Source organism: Quercus robur, chromosome 4, assembly GCF_932294415.1.
Source record: "Quercus robur chromosome 4, dhQueRobu3.1, whole genome shotgun sequence".
Lineage (NCBI taxonomy): Eukaryota > Viridiplantae > Streptophyta > Magnoliopsida > Fagales > Fagaceae > Quercus > Quercus robur.
The window spans coordinates 40,196,355-40,211,723 of record NC_065537.1 but is presented as its reverse complement, the minus strand read 5'-3'; the positions used below and the strand labels follow the sequence as shown (position 1 = coordinate 40,211,723).

At 36.0% G+C, this 15,369-nt stretch overlaps 1 protein-coding gene across 1 annotated transcript; it reads left to right on the top strand.

Annotated features, from left to right (window-relative positions):
* Positions 1–401: 401 nt before the first annotated feature.
* Positions 402–6,016, top strand: LOC126721694 (RNA polymerase sigma factor sigB). Its single transcript, XM_050424750.1, has 7 exons — positions 402–788; positions 2,854–3,044; positions 3,584–4,186; positions 4,569–4,799; positions 4,953–5,093; positions 5,208–5,408; positions 5,557–6,016. Exons 1-7 carry the CDS (start codon positions 680–682, stop codon positions 5,836–5,838), a joined length of 1,758 nt encoding a protein of 585 aa, XP_050280707.1. The 5' UTR covers positions 402–679; the 3' UTR covers positions 5,839–6,016.
* Positions 6,017–15,369: the final 9,353 nt, after the last annotated feature.

Here is a 15,369-nt window from a genome sequence, read left to right as displayed (position 1 = left end):
TCATTTTAAATATGGATGATTCTTTTTCATGAACCCCAATGTCAAGCCCATTTTAAAAATCCACAATCACACAATATTTTTTTTTTTTTTGAAACTATCACACAATATTATTTTCGATGTGTTTTCAATTACCAAATTGAATCCCAAACTCAGTGACAAGTCTATAATGCAAAACTTTTTCTCAAAAAAAAAAAAAGAAGAAGAAGAAAAAAGTCCACAATACAAAACAAATTTTTTTTAAAAAGAATAATTGTATTTGGCTTTTTTCTTTTTCTTTTATTTTATTTTATAATTTTTATTTACAACTCACAAGTCATTAGTGCTGCTCAAAAGGTCCAAAATTGAAAGGAAATGGTAAAGTGGGCTGGCTCGTTATAACGTGGGCTGGCCTGGCTAAGCTAGACATTAGACTTTCTCTCTCTTCCTCACTCACTCCTAGTCCTCAGGCGGACATGAGACATCCCCCACCTCCTTATCCGTTCTTTTATCGTCAAAACATCAAATTTCCAACACAACTCCTCTTCTCTTCTCTCCTGTTCCTCTTCTCCTCTCCTCTCCTGTGCCACTAAAAATGCTCTCTCTTTCTCTCTCTCATCCATCTATGTGGGAACAGATTTTTCTTTCAAATTTTGAATAACAGAAAAAACCAACATCATAATCAACAACAACAAATACTAGGATGTCTTGTTTGCTGCCACAGTTCAAGTGTTATCCAGACCCCTTCTCTACCCAATTCAGAACTCTACACTCTTACACTATTACTACCACTCACTCTCACTCTCAAGCCAGTGAGTTTTTCTCTCTCACCCATTATAATGTGTTTTTCACTCTTGCCAATTCTGCTTATTTTAATGTATTAGCATTAGCGTGGATTGTATTTATATCTGTTTATTTGTTAAGTAGCTCAAAACTGATGTTGTTTTCCACTTTGCTTATGGAAGTCTGTTATTGGGTTTCTGGGAATTTCACAAATGGGATTTGTTTCACCTCATGAGATACCCATTTTGACTTTGTTGCCAATAGGCTCTCATTGGGTAATCTTGTGGGAATGCCTGAATTGTTACCTTTTACATTAAGTTTTATATGTGAAACAAAATGCATTAGAAACTAACTTGTATACTAGTTTGAATCCATTTGAGTAGGAGCATAGTTCTTAGGCAGTTCATGTCAAACAACAATAAATCTAATATAATGATATTTTAGTCATCATTTCTTCTAAGTATATTACCTTTCATCCTATGGGCATTTGATAATGTGGGTTGATTTTTCATGAATGAGAAAAAAAAAATTAATCAAAGCAAGTTATTGCTAGATTGACTTGGTCCTCAGGACAGATATATTTTGCTTTGGTGGACTGAGGAACTCATTCGGCAAGTTTGTGCAAATGCATAAATAAGTGTGATATGTTTTAAGCTTTGTAAGTAGAACCAAATGTTTTCACAAGTTCAATTCCATTTGATAACAATTTTCTGGAGCATAGTTCTGACAGAATTCATATCCTGCATTGTAGTGTCATCCACTAATATTTTAACCATAATTTTAATTGGAATTTTAAAAATGAAAAGAGAAAGGGACGTCTTCCTCATTAGATCCAGCATCTGAATTTATGAATTGGCATCTCTTGATGGAAACAAAAAGAGACTCACAACAGTTATTTTCTTCTCTTCCTCCCTTTTGTTGTTGTTGTTGGTGATCTTGTGCTCTAGGGCTTTACCCTATGTTGTCCCTTTCTTTTTTCTTTTTCCTTAATGGTCCGTTTGGATTGAGGGGGAGGGAGGGGGAGTAGAGTAGATTTGGCTTTACCCTCCACTCCCCCTTCTTTCTCCCTTAATCCAAACGGTCCCTTAGTTTTTTTTTTCCCCTTAATACAACTTTTTGGGATGGCCTGTGAACTTATTATATGTATTATTACTTTTGTAACTGAAGATTTTAGTAAGTTGTGCAAAGCTGTACTAAGTAAGTTGTACAATGTTACTATTGAGCTAAACCATATTGAAGTATGACAATTTGTTATAAACAAATAGTTAAGATGGTTAACAATACCAGATAATATTTTATAAAAAATGTTTTAATCTGTATAAAATATATTTATTACACTTGAAAATAATTGATCTATCACTATACTGACAGAAGCGAGCATCCAGCAAAATAGCATTTGGTGGCTAGTCTACTGTTGCTAAGGCGATTACCTTATTATTTCTCATATTGTCAATCTATTCTCTCACTTTGGATTACTACATAGATGCCAGCAATCTTGTTTGTAATTACAGTCAACTGCTCTTTATCAATGATTCAAAAGCACAGTGCATTACCAGGAGTAGTTATTAAATAAATTGTGTCTATATCAAGTAGTGGACTTTCTGTAAAGTTCCTTATCCTAGTTATCTAGCTCCTTTGCTTCCCAATATCTAGCTTGATGGGCCATGTACCGTTTACAAAGTTTGATCTGGGTTCAACCCTCAATTATATTATGCTTTCAGTTTTAGCTGGGAATAAGAGATATATAAATATGTACAGTACCTTTTTAAAAAAAAAAAATTTGAGTGCCCAATGTTTCTGTTCTCAAACATATTGATTTGGAATATAGCCTCTATATCATGTAGGCTTTCTGTTAAATGATTTTCCTTCAAGATTCTTCAACATAGTTTGCTGAGTTGCGTTTAAATGTAATTCTTTATATTCATCAATCATATTTAATAGCATAAAATGTCTTAAAGCTGTTGGCAAAGGGTCAGACTTACTGGACAGAATACAGCAAAGGTTTTATTGGCTTCTGATGTTTTTAGCTGGCATATTGAGTCATAGATCTTATTGTCATTATTTTGGTCATGATCAATTGGTTGGAACATGCAGCAAAAACTAGAGAGCCTATTTTTTCGGGAGCAAAATGTATTTTATCCACTGCAGCACCTTCAACATCCACAGGAACTACTACATTACTTAATATGGAGAAGCTGAGATTACCTTCTTTAGAAACTAATTCTGACTCAGTCACTGAAAACAGACCATGGACATACACGGGGGCAACCCGTCCACCTGCAGAGGTCAGAGTTGTTCATTTTGGTATAAGTTATTATTGAAGATTGGGAATTTGGACTATGTTGGAAATTTTCTGGATTGCACATTGAAAGAATATTTTTATATTTAATTTTACTTTATCTGGGTATAAACTTACATGAGTTACTTCTTATATATGATGATGATTTTGAAATGCAGTTGTTCAAACATTGGTGCATATTTTGTTTTTGGTTTTAAGATGTGCATTTGGTCTTAACCTTTAACCAAGTTGACATTTTTCAGTCATATTGTAATGGTATTTGTAGCAAATAGCCCACCATCTCTCAGCCTGGTTTTGGAGAAATACTGTTCCCAAAACACTTGTTTTGAATGAATTTCATTCATTGCTATGTGGCTAGATTTTCTTACCATTTTGATATAATTTTTTAGTTGCCCATTAACTAGCATCCTTCTGTAGTTAATCTTGAACTCAAAAATTAACTAATCTGATTCTGATAGAAATTTTAAACAACACTTTCAAAATAGTCACTACATATATCATGTAGCTTTGTTGTTTTATCTTCAGGTGAAATTTGAAGCAACATTAGCAACAGAAACGCTTCTTACAAGTGAAGAGGCTGTGATAGCTGCTGCTGCCGCTGAAGCTGTTACTCTTGCAAAAGCAGCTCTCAAGGTTGCAAAGGATGCGGCCCTAATAGTTAAAAATAGTAACTCTGCAAAAGCAGATAGTGTGTCGCCGATTTCTCCTGAAGCTGATGCTTTACATTTCCAATGGGTTCAGCTCATGAAAACTGATCGAGCTGGTACAGTAGATCTGGTGGAAGCTGAAGCTGGAGTTTTGGGAGACCATTCTGAGCAATATGTTGCAGAAGAGTCTGATGATGTGGAGCCAACCCATGAAGAACTTGAAGCTCTGCAAGAGCAACTATCCAAGAGTAAAGCTGTAAGATCTAGACGCCAAACAGAACGAAAGGCTAGAAGAGCCAGAGCGGCAGATAAGGCTGCTGCCAATGTTGTGTCTGTGAAGCCTGGTTCTACCAGCCGGAAAAAGCGTGCTTCTTTACAAGATGTAGACTATTATGATCCATTGCGTTACTTGAGAGCAACAACCAGCAGTTCTAAGCTTCTTACTGCAACCGAAGAACTAGAGTTGTCTGAAGGAATACAGGTGTGATTCCAATTAGTTTGAGAATTACTTTTCAGCTCAGGATATATGTTTCACCCTTATCTATAAAAGATCCACCCTTATTTTGATTGGTATCTATTCAAATGATTGTTACTAGAAACAGGGTCATATGAAGTGATCTGAAGAGTGCAGGCTTAAAATTTTTATTGAAAAAATATAGTGTTGGCAATGTTATACAACTAGAAGTAAAACTTGAAAGCATACTAATTGAGTTCCCATTTCATCTTATTTCCAATACATTTAAAAGCAACCAACAAAGCAATATCGTTTGGATGTTTGTCCTGAATTTTGGATATTTTTCCCACTTCATTTCCTTGATTTCTGATTCTCTTCTGATGTCTCTGCCACCCCCTATATAATGTAGGACATGCTGAAACTGGAAAAGCTCCAAGAGGAGCTTACTGAGCGATGTGGTGGTCAGCCCACCTTTGCACAATGGGCCGCAGCTGCAGGAGTTGATTCAAAAACCCTGAGGGAGCGCTTAAACTATGGTATTCAATGCAAAGACAGAATGATTAAAAGCAACATACGGCTTGTTATATCAATTGCAAAAAATTATCAGGGAGTTGGGATGAATCTCCAAGATCTTGTTCAGGTATTTTTCTTTCTTTTATATGCAGCCAAAGGAATTAATTGCATAATCTAATGTAAAAATCCTCATAAAGGAAAAAATATGAATATTTTGTATAATCTGCCAGCCTTGATGCCTTTAAATTTTAACAGTCAAATCTCGCTCATTGACTTGCAGGAAGGATGTCGAGGTCTTGTAAGAGGTGCAGAGAAGTTTGATGCTTCAAAGGGTTTTAAGTTCTCAACCTATGCTCACTGGTGGATTAAACAGTCAGTTCGGAAGTCTCTTTCTGATCAGTCCAGGACAATTCGGTTACCTGTGAGATTTCCTTTCATGTTTCAATTATTCTTACTTTTACAAACTAATAGTGTTAGTTTTAGATGTGTGAGCATAATATTTGCATTCTTTCAATTGTTATTTTTGTATAAACAGTTTCACATGGTGGAAGCAACATACAGAGTGAAGGAGGCTAGAAAACAATTGTATAGTGAAAATGGAAGATATCCTGATGATAAAGAAGTTGCAGAGGCAACAGGGCTGACAATGAAGAGGCTTACATCTGTATTACTGACTCCAAAAGCTCCTAGATCTCTGGATCAGAAGATTGGCATCAACCAGAATCTTAAACCTTCGGTCTGTCCTATTCTTCCTCCCCTTCACCCTTAGGCCAGCACCTTTTGTCCAAAATTTTGTCGCCTTCTAGATTTTTGCATATTTTTTGCTAAGAAATTGCATCACATATTTTTAGTTTTCTAATGGGTTCATATGCCTTTCGCCCCAGGAAATAATATCAGACCCCGAAGCAGAGACAGCAGAAGAACTGCTGTTAAAGCAGTTCATGAAGCAGGACCTGGAAAAAGTACTAGACAGTCTTAATCCAAGAGAGAAGCAGGTCATCAGATGGAGGTTTGGAATGGATGACGGAAGGATGAAGACGTTGCAAGAGATAGGGGAGTCTATGGGTGTAAGTAGAGAGAGAATTAGGCAGATTGAGTCGTGTGCATTCCGTAAACTGAAGAACAAAAAGAGAACCAAAAATTTGCGGCAGTATTTGCTTCCATAAGCCCTCATCAGATACAGGAATTAGATTACTAAAAAACGGTGCTAGCTTACCTGAGGTTTAGAAAGGCTTGTGTTGCTTTTATCTATGTTTATAATTTATTTCTCCACTTTGCAGGACAGAAATGTGTATAGAAACAAAAGCTTTTGAAATTATGCATTTTTCCCCATTCTTTGAAGTAGTTCAGGACACTTACAACTGAAGTTTCAAAATCATTGCTGAAGGCGCGTTCATAGAGAAAATTAAAGCTTTCTTTTCCAATTTTTGATGTATCATAAACTTCCAGGATGGGATAGATGAGCATAAAGTGGACTATTTACCCTTGAGGTCTTGTCTAGCTATCTACCATGCTTTTCACTCTAGACTACGTGTGTGTATATCAAATGGGCCATGTGAGGGTGACATTTTATTTTTCACCAATTTTGAGTAAAACGTGGCAAAACAGGTTGAAATTTGTTAGCCCGGCCTGAACCTATCCGTCTTGGCTTGGCCCAAACCTGATTTTTTGGGCCTAAATTAAGTATGGGCCAACCCACAATCTGCCCCTTTTTTTTGCAGGCCAACACAACCTGTCCTGCGGCCTGCCCGTTTGTTAACATTTTTTTTTCCCTAAAAAATATTTAAATACCATATGTGTGCTAGACTGCTTCTAGGTGCATAACATTATCATCAAATGCACAATCAACTTGTGTGTTGTGCCCCCTAGTTATTAAAAAAAAAATAAAGGATTAAATTAATGGGAAAAAAAATACAAAAGAAAAGCAAAGCCTAAGGCCTTGTTTGGATTTTGGTATACTGAGTTAACATATCTCAGTTTTATTATAACTCATAACCCAAAATCGGTGGCCCCGCGGATACAAAGTTTGTTCAGATGATTTATCAAACACTTAACGCAGTCTCAGTTTTTTGAGATATGAGCGAACAAATTCGGAAACAAGTGAAATATGAGTTTTGTGGCAATATTGTAATTTCATTCTCTAAATGGGACCCACTGCTTAGGGTCCGTTTGGATTGAACTTATTGTTGCTGAAACTAAAACCTGAAAACTGAAAACTGAAAACACTGTAGCAAAATTATTTTTAAATATGTGAATAATATCGTGAGATCCATTTTTAATATTTTTTAACCTGTAAACAGTGCCAAACAGTGTATAAACAGTGCTTAATAGTACGTGAACAGTACTCTTGTCCCCCTAAAGCAGAAATGGTACAGAAAAAAAAAAAAAAAAAAAAAAAAAAAAAAAAAAAGTAAATCGCAAAACGTAAAACGCAGACTTGACTTTTAGCTCGATCCAAACCGGCACTTAATGTCTTGTCTAATCACCAGCTCTATTTCTTTTCTTTTTTGTTCTTATTCGTTCTTTCTTTCTTCTTCTCTTCACGTTTGCTTATCTGTTTCTTCTTTTCTTTTCTTTTTTCTTTCTTTCTTTCTTCTCTTCAAGCCTGATTCACTCTTTCTTTCTTCTTCTCTTCACGCCAACTGCTCTCTTTCTTCCTCGCCTAACTTCTTCTAACCCGTCCCTCTCCTCATCCTCTCTAAATCAAAACCTCAAGGTTGAAGCCTTCAAGTTCCTCTCTCCACTATCTCTATTTCTTTTCTTTTTTTCTTGTTTTTTCTTTACCTATGGCCGAAAATCCCTCTCCCTATTGCTGGTCGTTTATGGGCTTCGAGATTTGGTTGATTTAGATTTGAGGATTTATAAAATGAAACTTTGATTTGGGTATTTGCGGGTTTATGTATGTATGTTTATGAGATTTGTATCCGTGGGTTCTGATTTGGCTATTTGTGGGTTTATGTTTGTTGTTTTTATCCTTCATTTGTGTTTGGGTTAGGATTGTTTTTGTTACCTAAAATCTCTATGTTTATGAGCTGGGTTCGTGGGTTTGGGTTAGCTTCTTTCTTCTGATGCATGGGGTAGAGAGAAATGAAAGAAGAAGAAGTTTCAGAGAAAAATGAGAGAAGAGGGTGCCAAGAGAAAATTTTCGCAGGTTGTACTGTTATCGTTCTAAACAGACAGGCATGTGGGCTCCACAATTTTTGAGTTAAAGTTGGGTTTTAAGCTGAAAATGAAACTCAAATATTTGAGCCAAACACATTATTGAATGAGTTAAGAAAAAAAAAAAGTAGAGAATATGAGATATGAAAATGTGTTTTGTGTAATGAAAATTGAGATATGAAAAGAGAGATATGAGTGATGTGAGAACCAAATAGGGCCTAAAGCATCTAGTGTCTAGTGTCTACACAGACTACATTAGTAAGTAAGCAGCACTAACTACTAACTACTAAGCTCTACTTTTAGCGGTAACATTCATTAACTAATACTACTAACTACTTGTTGATACCCACTTTTTGACAAAGGGCCCAATAGTAGAAGAAGCGCAACAATATGAAGAAAATGGGAGAAGAAAATGGGAAAAGAAAATAGTAAAGCAAGCCCAACAAGGCATAATGGCAGGAATAATGGTCAGCAAGCCCACAAGAATAATAAGAGGTAAAGAGGAAATAAATGGCCGAGGAAACCCAAGCAATGAAGTAGTGAATCCATGGGAACAATAAGAGGTAAAGAAGAAGTAAATGGGCCAGGTAAGCCTAAGAAATGAGTTAGTAAATTCATCGGGTTGGCTTAAAGGCCAATAAGCCCGAAAAGTAATAAGAGGTAAAGATATGGTAATTGGGCCGAGAATCCCAAAGGATTTAGTAAAAGCCCATGGGAGTAAAAGAGGTAAAGAAGAAGTAAATAAACCAAGAAAACCTGAGGAATGAGATGGGTTGGCACAGTATGAATGTTGGCCAATAAAGCCCAAAAGAGGTAAGGTTATGGAAAGTGGACTGGCACGGTAGAAACATTAGCCCATAAGCTCATAGGTAACAAGGAAATAAAAGAGAGGTAATAATATAGCAAGAGCAACGCAATGGCATGGAAGGATCCTCAGCCAAAAAGCCCACAATTATAGGAAAGAAGATAGGCTAAGGAAGAAGGAAAGGGCTTGCACCCAAGCAATGCCTAGTCTAAAGAAAATATGGAAGGCAAAGAACGTGAGCCCAAAGGCCCATATGTCTTTCACGGTGCAAGAGTTAAACACCTACCAAAATGTACAACAGAACCACACAAACACGAAGGCGATAGCAAAGGCATGAAGGCTAGAAAAGTAATAGATTTTGACGGAAATGGAGCATGCACACAAGGCCCAAGCACCACCTACTTGTACCCAGCTAATACATGGGAGGTGGGCCACGGGTCAAGGGTATGAGAGGGCATGGTCTGGCGGTGGGTGTAGACACTGCATTTTGTACCCCTTACAACTCGGGCCCTCGTTCCCCAATAATGCCCAAATTCCAAGGCCTAAGGTTGGTTTAGGGCCCAATCAAATGTTAAATTGACTTGAGATGTGTTAAAATGGAAAATATAACTTTTAATGAGGAGCAAAAATCTATTATTGAAAAATAAAGGCCAAAGAAAACCCATAGTTTGCGTACGCAAGTTTGTGCCTATGTACGCAGGCCACACGCCGCGTACGTAGGCATAAGTCTACATATGCAACTAGGGTTTTAGAGAAATAAAAAAAGACAAGTTTTCTGTATTAAATACTGAGATTTAGAATGAATCCCACATCGTCTAGGAGCCATTCCATTTTTCAACTATATAAAGCCTTACATGGTACTTTTTCAAAACACACAAAAAATCCTAAGGGAAAACCTAAGATTCACTAGAAATAGTGAATCAAAGAGGGAGTTTTTCACAAACACCTTCAAGTCATTTTTTATTTGATTAGGGCATTTTCTAGCCTTGATTCTTTGAGTTTAAGATTACTAATCACGTTTCTATTGACTTGTGAATAGATTGACTAAGGGGAACGATTAAAATCAAGCTTGAAAAGCTTCTTGTTTGAGGTATTGAGCTAAACTCTTTCTTTTTCTTTTCCTTTTCTTTTCTACCTTCTTGTTATATTTTAATATGTTTCTTTGCTTAGTTTATATTTATATATGTTTGTTTAGGTTAGTTTTATGCTTTCTTTATTTTTTAAGCATGTTAGGCGGTTAGATTTAAGCTTTCAAGTCTTGCTCTGTTTTTCTGCTTGTCTGTTTTTTGGATTAGGGCTTAGGCATGTTTGCGTACGCATACTTTTGTATGCGCACGCAGGCTTGAAGTATGCGTACGCATACAACTAGCCTACGTATGCAAGCTTATGTATATGCACACATACTCGTGCCTAGAAACCCTAATTTTGATTTTCCGATTTCTTTTGCTTTGTTTGTTTTACCTAATATGCCTCTGTTTTAACCTTCTTATATGTTTTTGAGTTTCTTTTTCTTTGTTCACATGTTTGTTTGTCATTGTATGCTAGATTAGGGTTTATCTTTTTGTTCCTTAGTTTTAATGCCATGCCATTCATTCACATGTCCATTCATTGATGTCATAGGTGCTGTGATGCAATGAGATAAGCAAAGGTAAGTCATACATTCACATGTACATGCATATTGTTTGATAACATGGTTTGATGATGAGCATGAATGTGTTTGGTCAAACAATGTGTTCTTAATGATCTTCACATTCCCAATGTGATCCTTTGATGTTTACATGTTGCTACCTTAGATGAGATATATGATATGATGCTAGATGAATGTTAGTGGATGATATGTATGATGATAACCAAGGTTTTCAGACCCAGACCGTTCATTGAACCGTAAAGGGGAGAGGTTCAAGGTTTTTAAGGTCGAACCGAGGTCGAACTAGGATTAAACCGTGATGACGTCATAATTAATTTAATAATTATTTTAAATATATATAAAAACATTAAATGAATAAAAAAATAAAAAAAATCCCAATATTTCTCTACAATTCTTTTATTTCTCTATCTTCTCTTTCTTACATATTCCCTTATCTTCCTTTTTATCCTATCTCTACCAAATCCCATCTCAGCCATTCCCTTCTTCCTTTTTGTCCTATCTCTACCAAATCCCAATTCCCAAATCCCATCTCAGCCGCTCCCTTCTTCCTTTTCCAAATCCCAATTCCCAAATCCCATCTCAGCCCTCCTAATTCCCAAATCCCATCTCAACCGTTCCCTTCTTCCTTTTTGTCCTATCTCTACCAAATCCCAAATCCCATCTCAGCCGTTCCCTTCTTCCTTTTTTTCTTATCTCTACCAAATCTCAATTTTCCCATACCCCAATTTCCAAATCCTATCTCAGCCGTGTATTCAAAATTTTCTTTCAAGTTCCCTTCTTCTTTTTAGCTTTTTAGTTCTCTAAATAGTCTAAATTCTCTCTTCTTAGCTCTCCCGTTATAGTCAGCTCCAAAGAGTGCCTCTGCTTGTGCTGCAGAATTCTCTTCAAGAAACGCTTAAGCTAAACTCTTTTCCATAAACTTTCAGAGACAAGGATAAAGCTAAAGGAGAGACAGTGGATTTGAGGATCAAAAAAAAAAAAAAAAAGGCGAGTCGGCACGTAGGAGAAGCGTTCGCCGCGAGTCCGGTGCAGGTGCGGCGGCCCTGGAGCTGCACCCGTGCTTTCTAGACTCCCTGCAGTTGTGTTTCTTTTTCTTTTGTTTTTCTATGTGTGTGTGTGTGTGTTTTTTTTTCCTCAAGGTTCAGAATCAAAGGAAGCAGGGAACCGTGAGAAGCGGTCTGATCACGGTTCTCAAAACCGTGAGGTCCGACCGCGGTTCGCACGGGCCCTTGCTTTTTTTCTATATAGCGGTTCTTGAGGCTAAAAGAACCGCAAAAATAAACGGTTCGAGGTTTTCCCGGTCGAACCGTACGGTCCGGTCCGGGTTTCAAAACCATGATGATAACATGTTAGGGTTTATGATGTGATGATATGCATGATTAGATGAATGCTAGGGTTTATGCTTCGATAAGAGATGCCATGATAGATGTATGCTAGGTTGATGAGATGCCTCGATAGATGTATGCTAGGTTAATGAGATGCCATTATAGATGTATGCTAGTTTAATGAGATACTATGATAGATTGTATGCTAGTTTGATGAGATGCCATGATAGATGTATGCTAGAGTTTGTGATGAGATGATTGACATAATAGATGTATGTTAGGTTTACTTGATGAGCATGATTAGATGTATGGTTGGGGTTTAGGATAAATGATGTCATATTGTATGCTAGTGTGTGTGTGAGTTAGAATACAAGTATTGAACATGCTTTTAATAAGGTTAAGATATAAGACACAATGATGGAAGGCCAACCTTAGGGTTGGACGGTCTTGGGTGCCTAACATCTTTCCAAGAATGTACCTAAACTCCGAACTCATACTCTGGTAATAAGATCAATAGTCATTTCTCGAAAGGACGCTATATTCATGGTTCCTATACCATATAACTAGGAGTTGACTTTGACATTTTCCGTTGTGTCCACAATGGGGAGAAAGAGAAAGTCTATTTTGGGGATTCCACTCAAACTTTTTTGGGAAAAAATGTCCTATTGGGATGACATCTCACCCAAAAGAAGTAAATATGAGCTAGAACCACTGGATGCATGCCATAAAGGTAGGTGAGGGAGAAGATTAACCCTTATCCAAATGAGAGTAGTGAAAACAAAGAGAGGTAAGAGACAAGACAAGCCATTTTTGTTTGGGAATGAGGTGTGGTGCAGCCAATACAATGTAATGGTAGTGGCTGGGCAATCGGCAAGCCAGTGGGCAATCTTGGAAGGACGCCCACAACGAGCCAAAAGCGGTTGAGGGGTAAAAATGATAAATCCTACCATGGTAGACAATATAAAAGGCAATAGTTGTGAATAGTGAAAGAGGGGGGAGGAACAATCATAGCAAGAAATAGAGATAGAACAAGGAAGAAAAGGAGGGAAAAGAAAAAGAACACAAAATTTAGGGAAAAGCATGAGTGATAGAAATAGAGGCATGCATCAATAGGCCACCTATTTCTCTCCCTCTTTACAGACCCACCCTTTAAGCAGTTAAGAATCAGAGTTTAAGCCATCTAGGTCATTTTTCCAAAGTGTGTAATCTCTATGGCAGAAGCCTTCTCTGAGGTTACCCACATTGAAGATCAACTTGCTTTTTGGACTTGTGTTTGCTGAAAAACTAAGCCCATTTCTTTGGCAGACGAGTTTTGCCTTTTTTAATTTATGAATGATTAATTTGTTATCTTATCGTTTACTGCAATCTTGCTGTTCGTGGTTGTATTATTCTACCATAATCGATTAGATTCCTCAGTGTTGTTATTTAGGTGTTAGTATTATTTAAAATGTTATAGTTATCCTGCCGTGTTGTATTTTCTATTGTAATGTCTGTAACAGTTATTCCTGTCGTGAACACGCTGTACACTTAAGACTCATGCCAAGAAGTGTCTATACTGGGATGGCCCAACTTGTGCACAAGTTGGCCTAAGGTGTATTGCACTTAGGCCAGTCCCAACTCTCCTACCTCAGAATCATGGGTCGTGGTACAACAAGAGAGATCAAAGCCCAGTAATACAAAAGGCCCACCACACTACTAAGTAAGTTCAACTCCAAAGACTTCTAACTATTACTAACAACGCATCCAAGTCTGTCTAACTAGCACAAACTCGGCCACAAAGTGACAAAACAGTAAACAAAACAAAATTTTAAAAATTTAATAGTGACTCAAAAGGCCAAAAAGCAAAACAAAACATAACTCTATAACTACTGAGCACAGGATCTCATGAGCATTCCTATAATTACTGTTGCATCTGAATCAAGTTTTAGAACAGAGAAAAATATTATTTCTCCGTATCAATCACGTCTTTTGCTTGAGATCGTGGAAACTACATTGTACACTAAAAGTTGGTTATATGGATTTGAAGGTATTTTAATTTATTAGTAGTCATAGAAATTATACATTTTTAACTCTTCATTGATAAGCTTTGATTTGCTTTCATGGTACACTTAAGTTATATTAAAATATTGTATTGTAGATGAAGATATTAATGAAATTGGCCAACTTGAGCTACAATTCACAAGTATGAATATTTGTAGTATTGAATCTACTACCAACGTTGAGTAGATTGAGGTATACTTATTATAAAATATTTACCTGTTTTTCTTTACTTAAATTGTTATGTTTATTTTTAAAGGTTTTTTTATTATTATTTAGTTTATCTTTCTATATAATCTAACTTTATTATTATTTTAAATGCAACTAGAATTTGTGCACTTAATAAGACTGATAACTTGACATGGTCTATGACATTTAGTTTTGTAATTATTTTTTGGGTTTTTTAATGAGAATGATATCATTAGTGAACTTTGAATTTGAAGTAAGTAAAGAATTTTAGTCATGCTCAAAAGGCAAAACTGTTTGAATTGCAAGGATATGAAAATCTTTATGTTTTTTGGTTTGTTCGTTTTTTCCTCTTCACATGTATAATAGTAAATTAATAACAAATAGTCTAACTATTTGAATTGATTCATTCTCTCTAAAAAGTTGACATTTATTTGTTTTTATTTTTTTAAATGTGAAATATATGGGCCAACCTAACCCGAAACTCAATTGGCCCGACCCGTTTTCAACTCGTTTAAAATGACCTGTTTTTGGCCTAGAACTTGAATGACTTGACTTAACCGTTTTAAAAAAATAATAAATAAATAAACCTCAAGCTTTGACATGAACGTGAAGTTGGTTAATTACCGGTGACAATTTTGTCTGTGGTGTTAATTTTCTTGGATGAATAGAGATACATGAAAACATAAGAATATCATTTTTTATAGGGATGGCAAAAATTTCTTACCTAATTTCTCCTGTCCCACTATGCTCTGTACGAGTTTTCCCCTCCTTGGAGAGGTGACAGGTGGACGGGTTTTGCTTGTCCAGTCCTACTCCAAATGTTTGTATATATGTTTTTATTTAATTTAATATTTTTGTACATATTTTATAATTTTTTTATATATTCATTTACCATCACCAAAAACGCTTGATTACTATCTCTTTTAACAGTTTCACGAGAAATAGGATCTTCTCCACCTCATTTGAATAGAGTGAGTTTATTTCACAGTTAACATTTTATTTACTAGATCTATCAATATAAAAAGTCGCATGTCATTTTAAATTTTGACATGACACTATATACGCCTTTAGATTTGACACAATTTAATTTAACCCATGAAATTTATCCATTTCAAAAGGAGTCATTTTCCCTCTTACGAGTTACGAGTACTTCTTATTCTCTTTCATCTCTATCTCATTAATATTGAAACTACCACATTAGGGATGACAACATACCTCCAAGTGGCGGACTAGGGTTTTGGTTTGGGGGGCAAGGTTAAAATAAAATACTGAAGCCAAAATTAATTCCAAAAATATTTATGAATATAAGAAAAAAAAATCTTAATTTATAATATCCTATGTATGCCTTGACTTTTTAGAGAGGCTATATGATATTTTTTAATTTTAAATTAATTTAAAAGTATCAATGTTTATTCATTCTATCACATATTTCGGGGGTGTTTGGTACATGTTTTCAAATAACAATTTTCAGTTTTTAAGTGCATGTACCGAACACCCTCTGCATTTCCAACTATTAAAAGGTGAGTTCTTTCTT

Bases quoted from the DNA above. Each gene is read 5' to 3' on its own strand.
- LOC126721694 (XM_050424750.1), top strand. From the start codon at position 680: ATGTCTTGTTTGCTGCCACAGTTCAAGTGTTATCCAGACCCCTTCTCT. The intron at 789-2,853 runs GTGAGTTTTTCT...TGGAACATGCAG, and splicing joins TCACTCTCACTCTCAAGCCA to CAAAAACTAGAGAGCCTATT. The intron at 5,409-5,556 runs GTCTGTCCTATT...CTTTCGCCCCAG, and splicing joins ACCAGAATCTTAAACCTTCG to GAAATAATATCAGACCCCGA.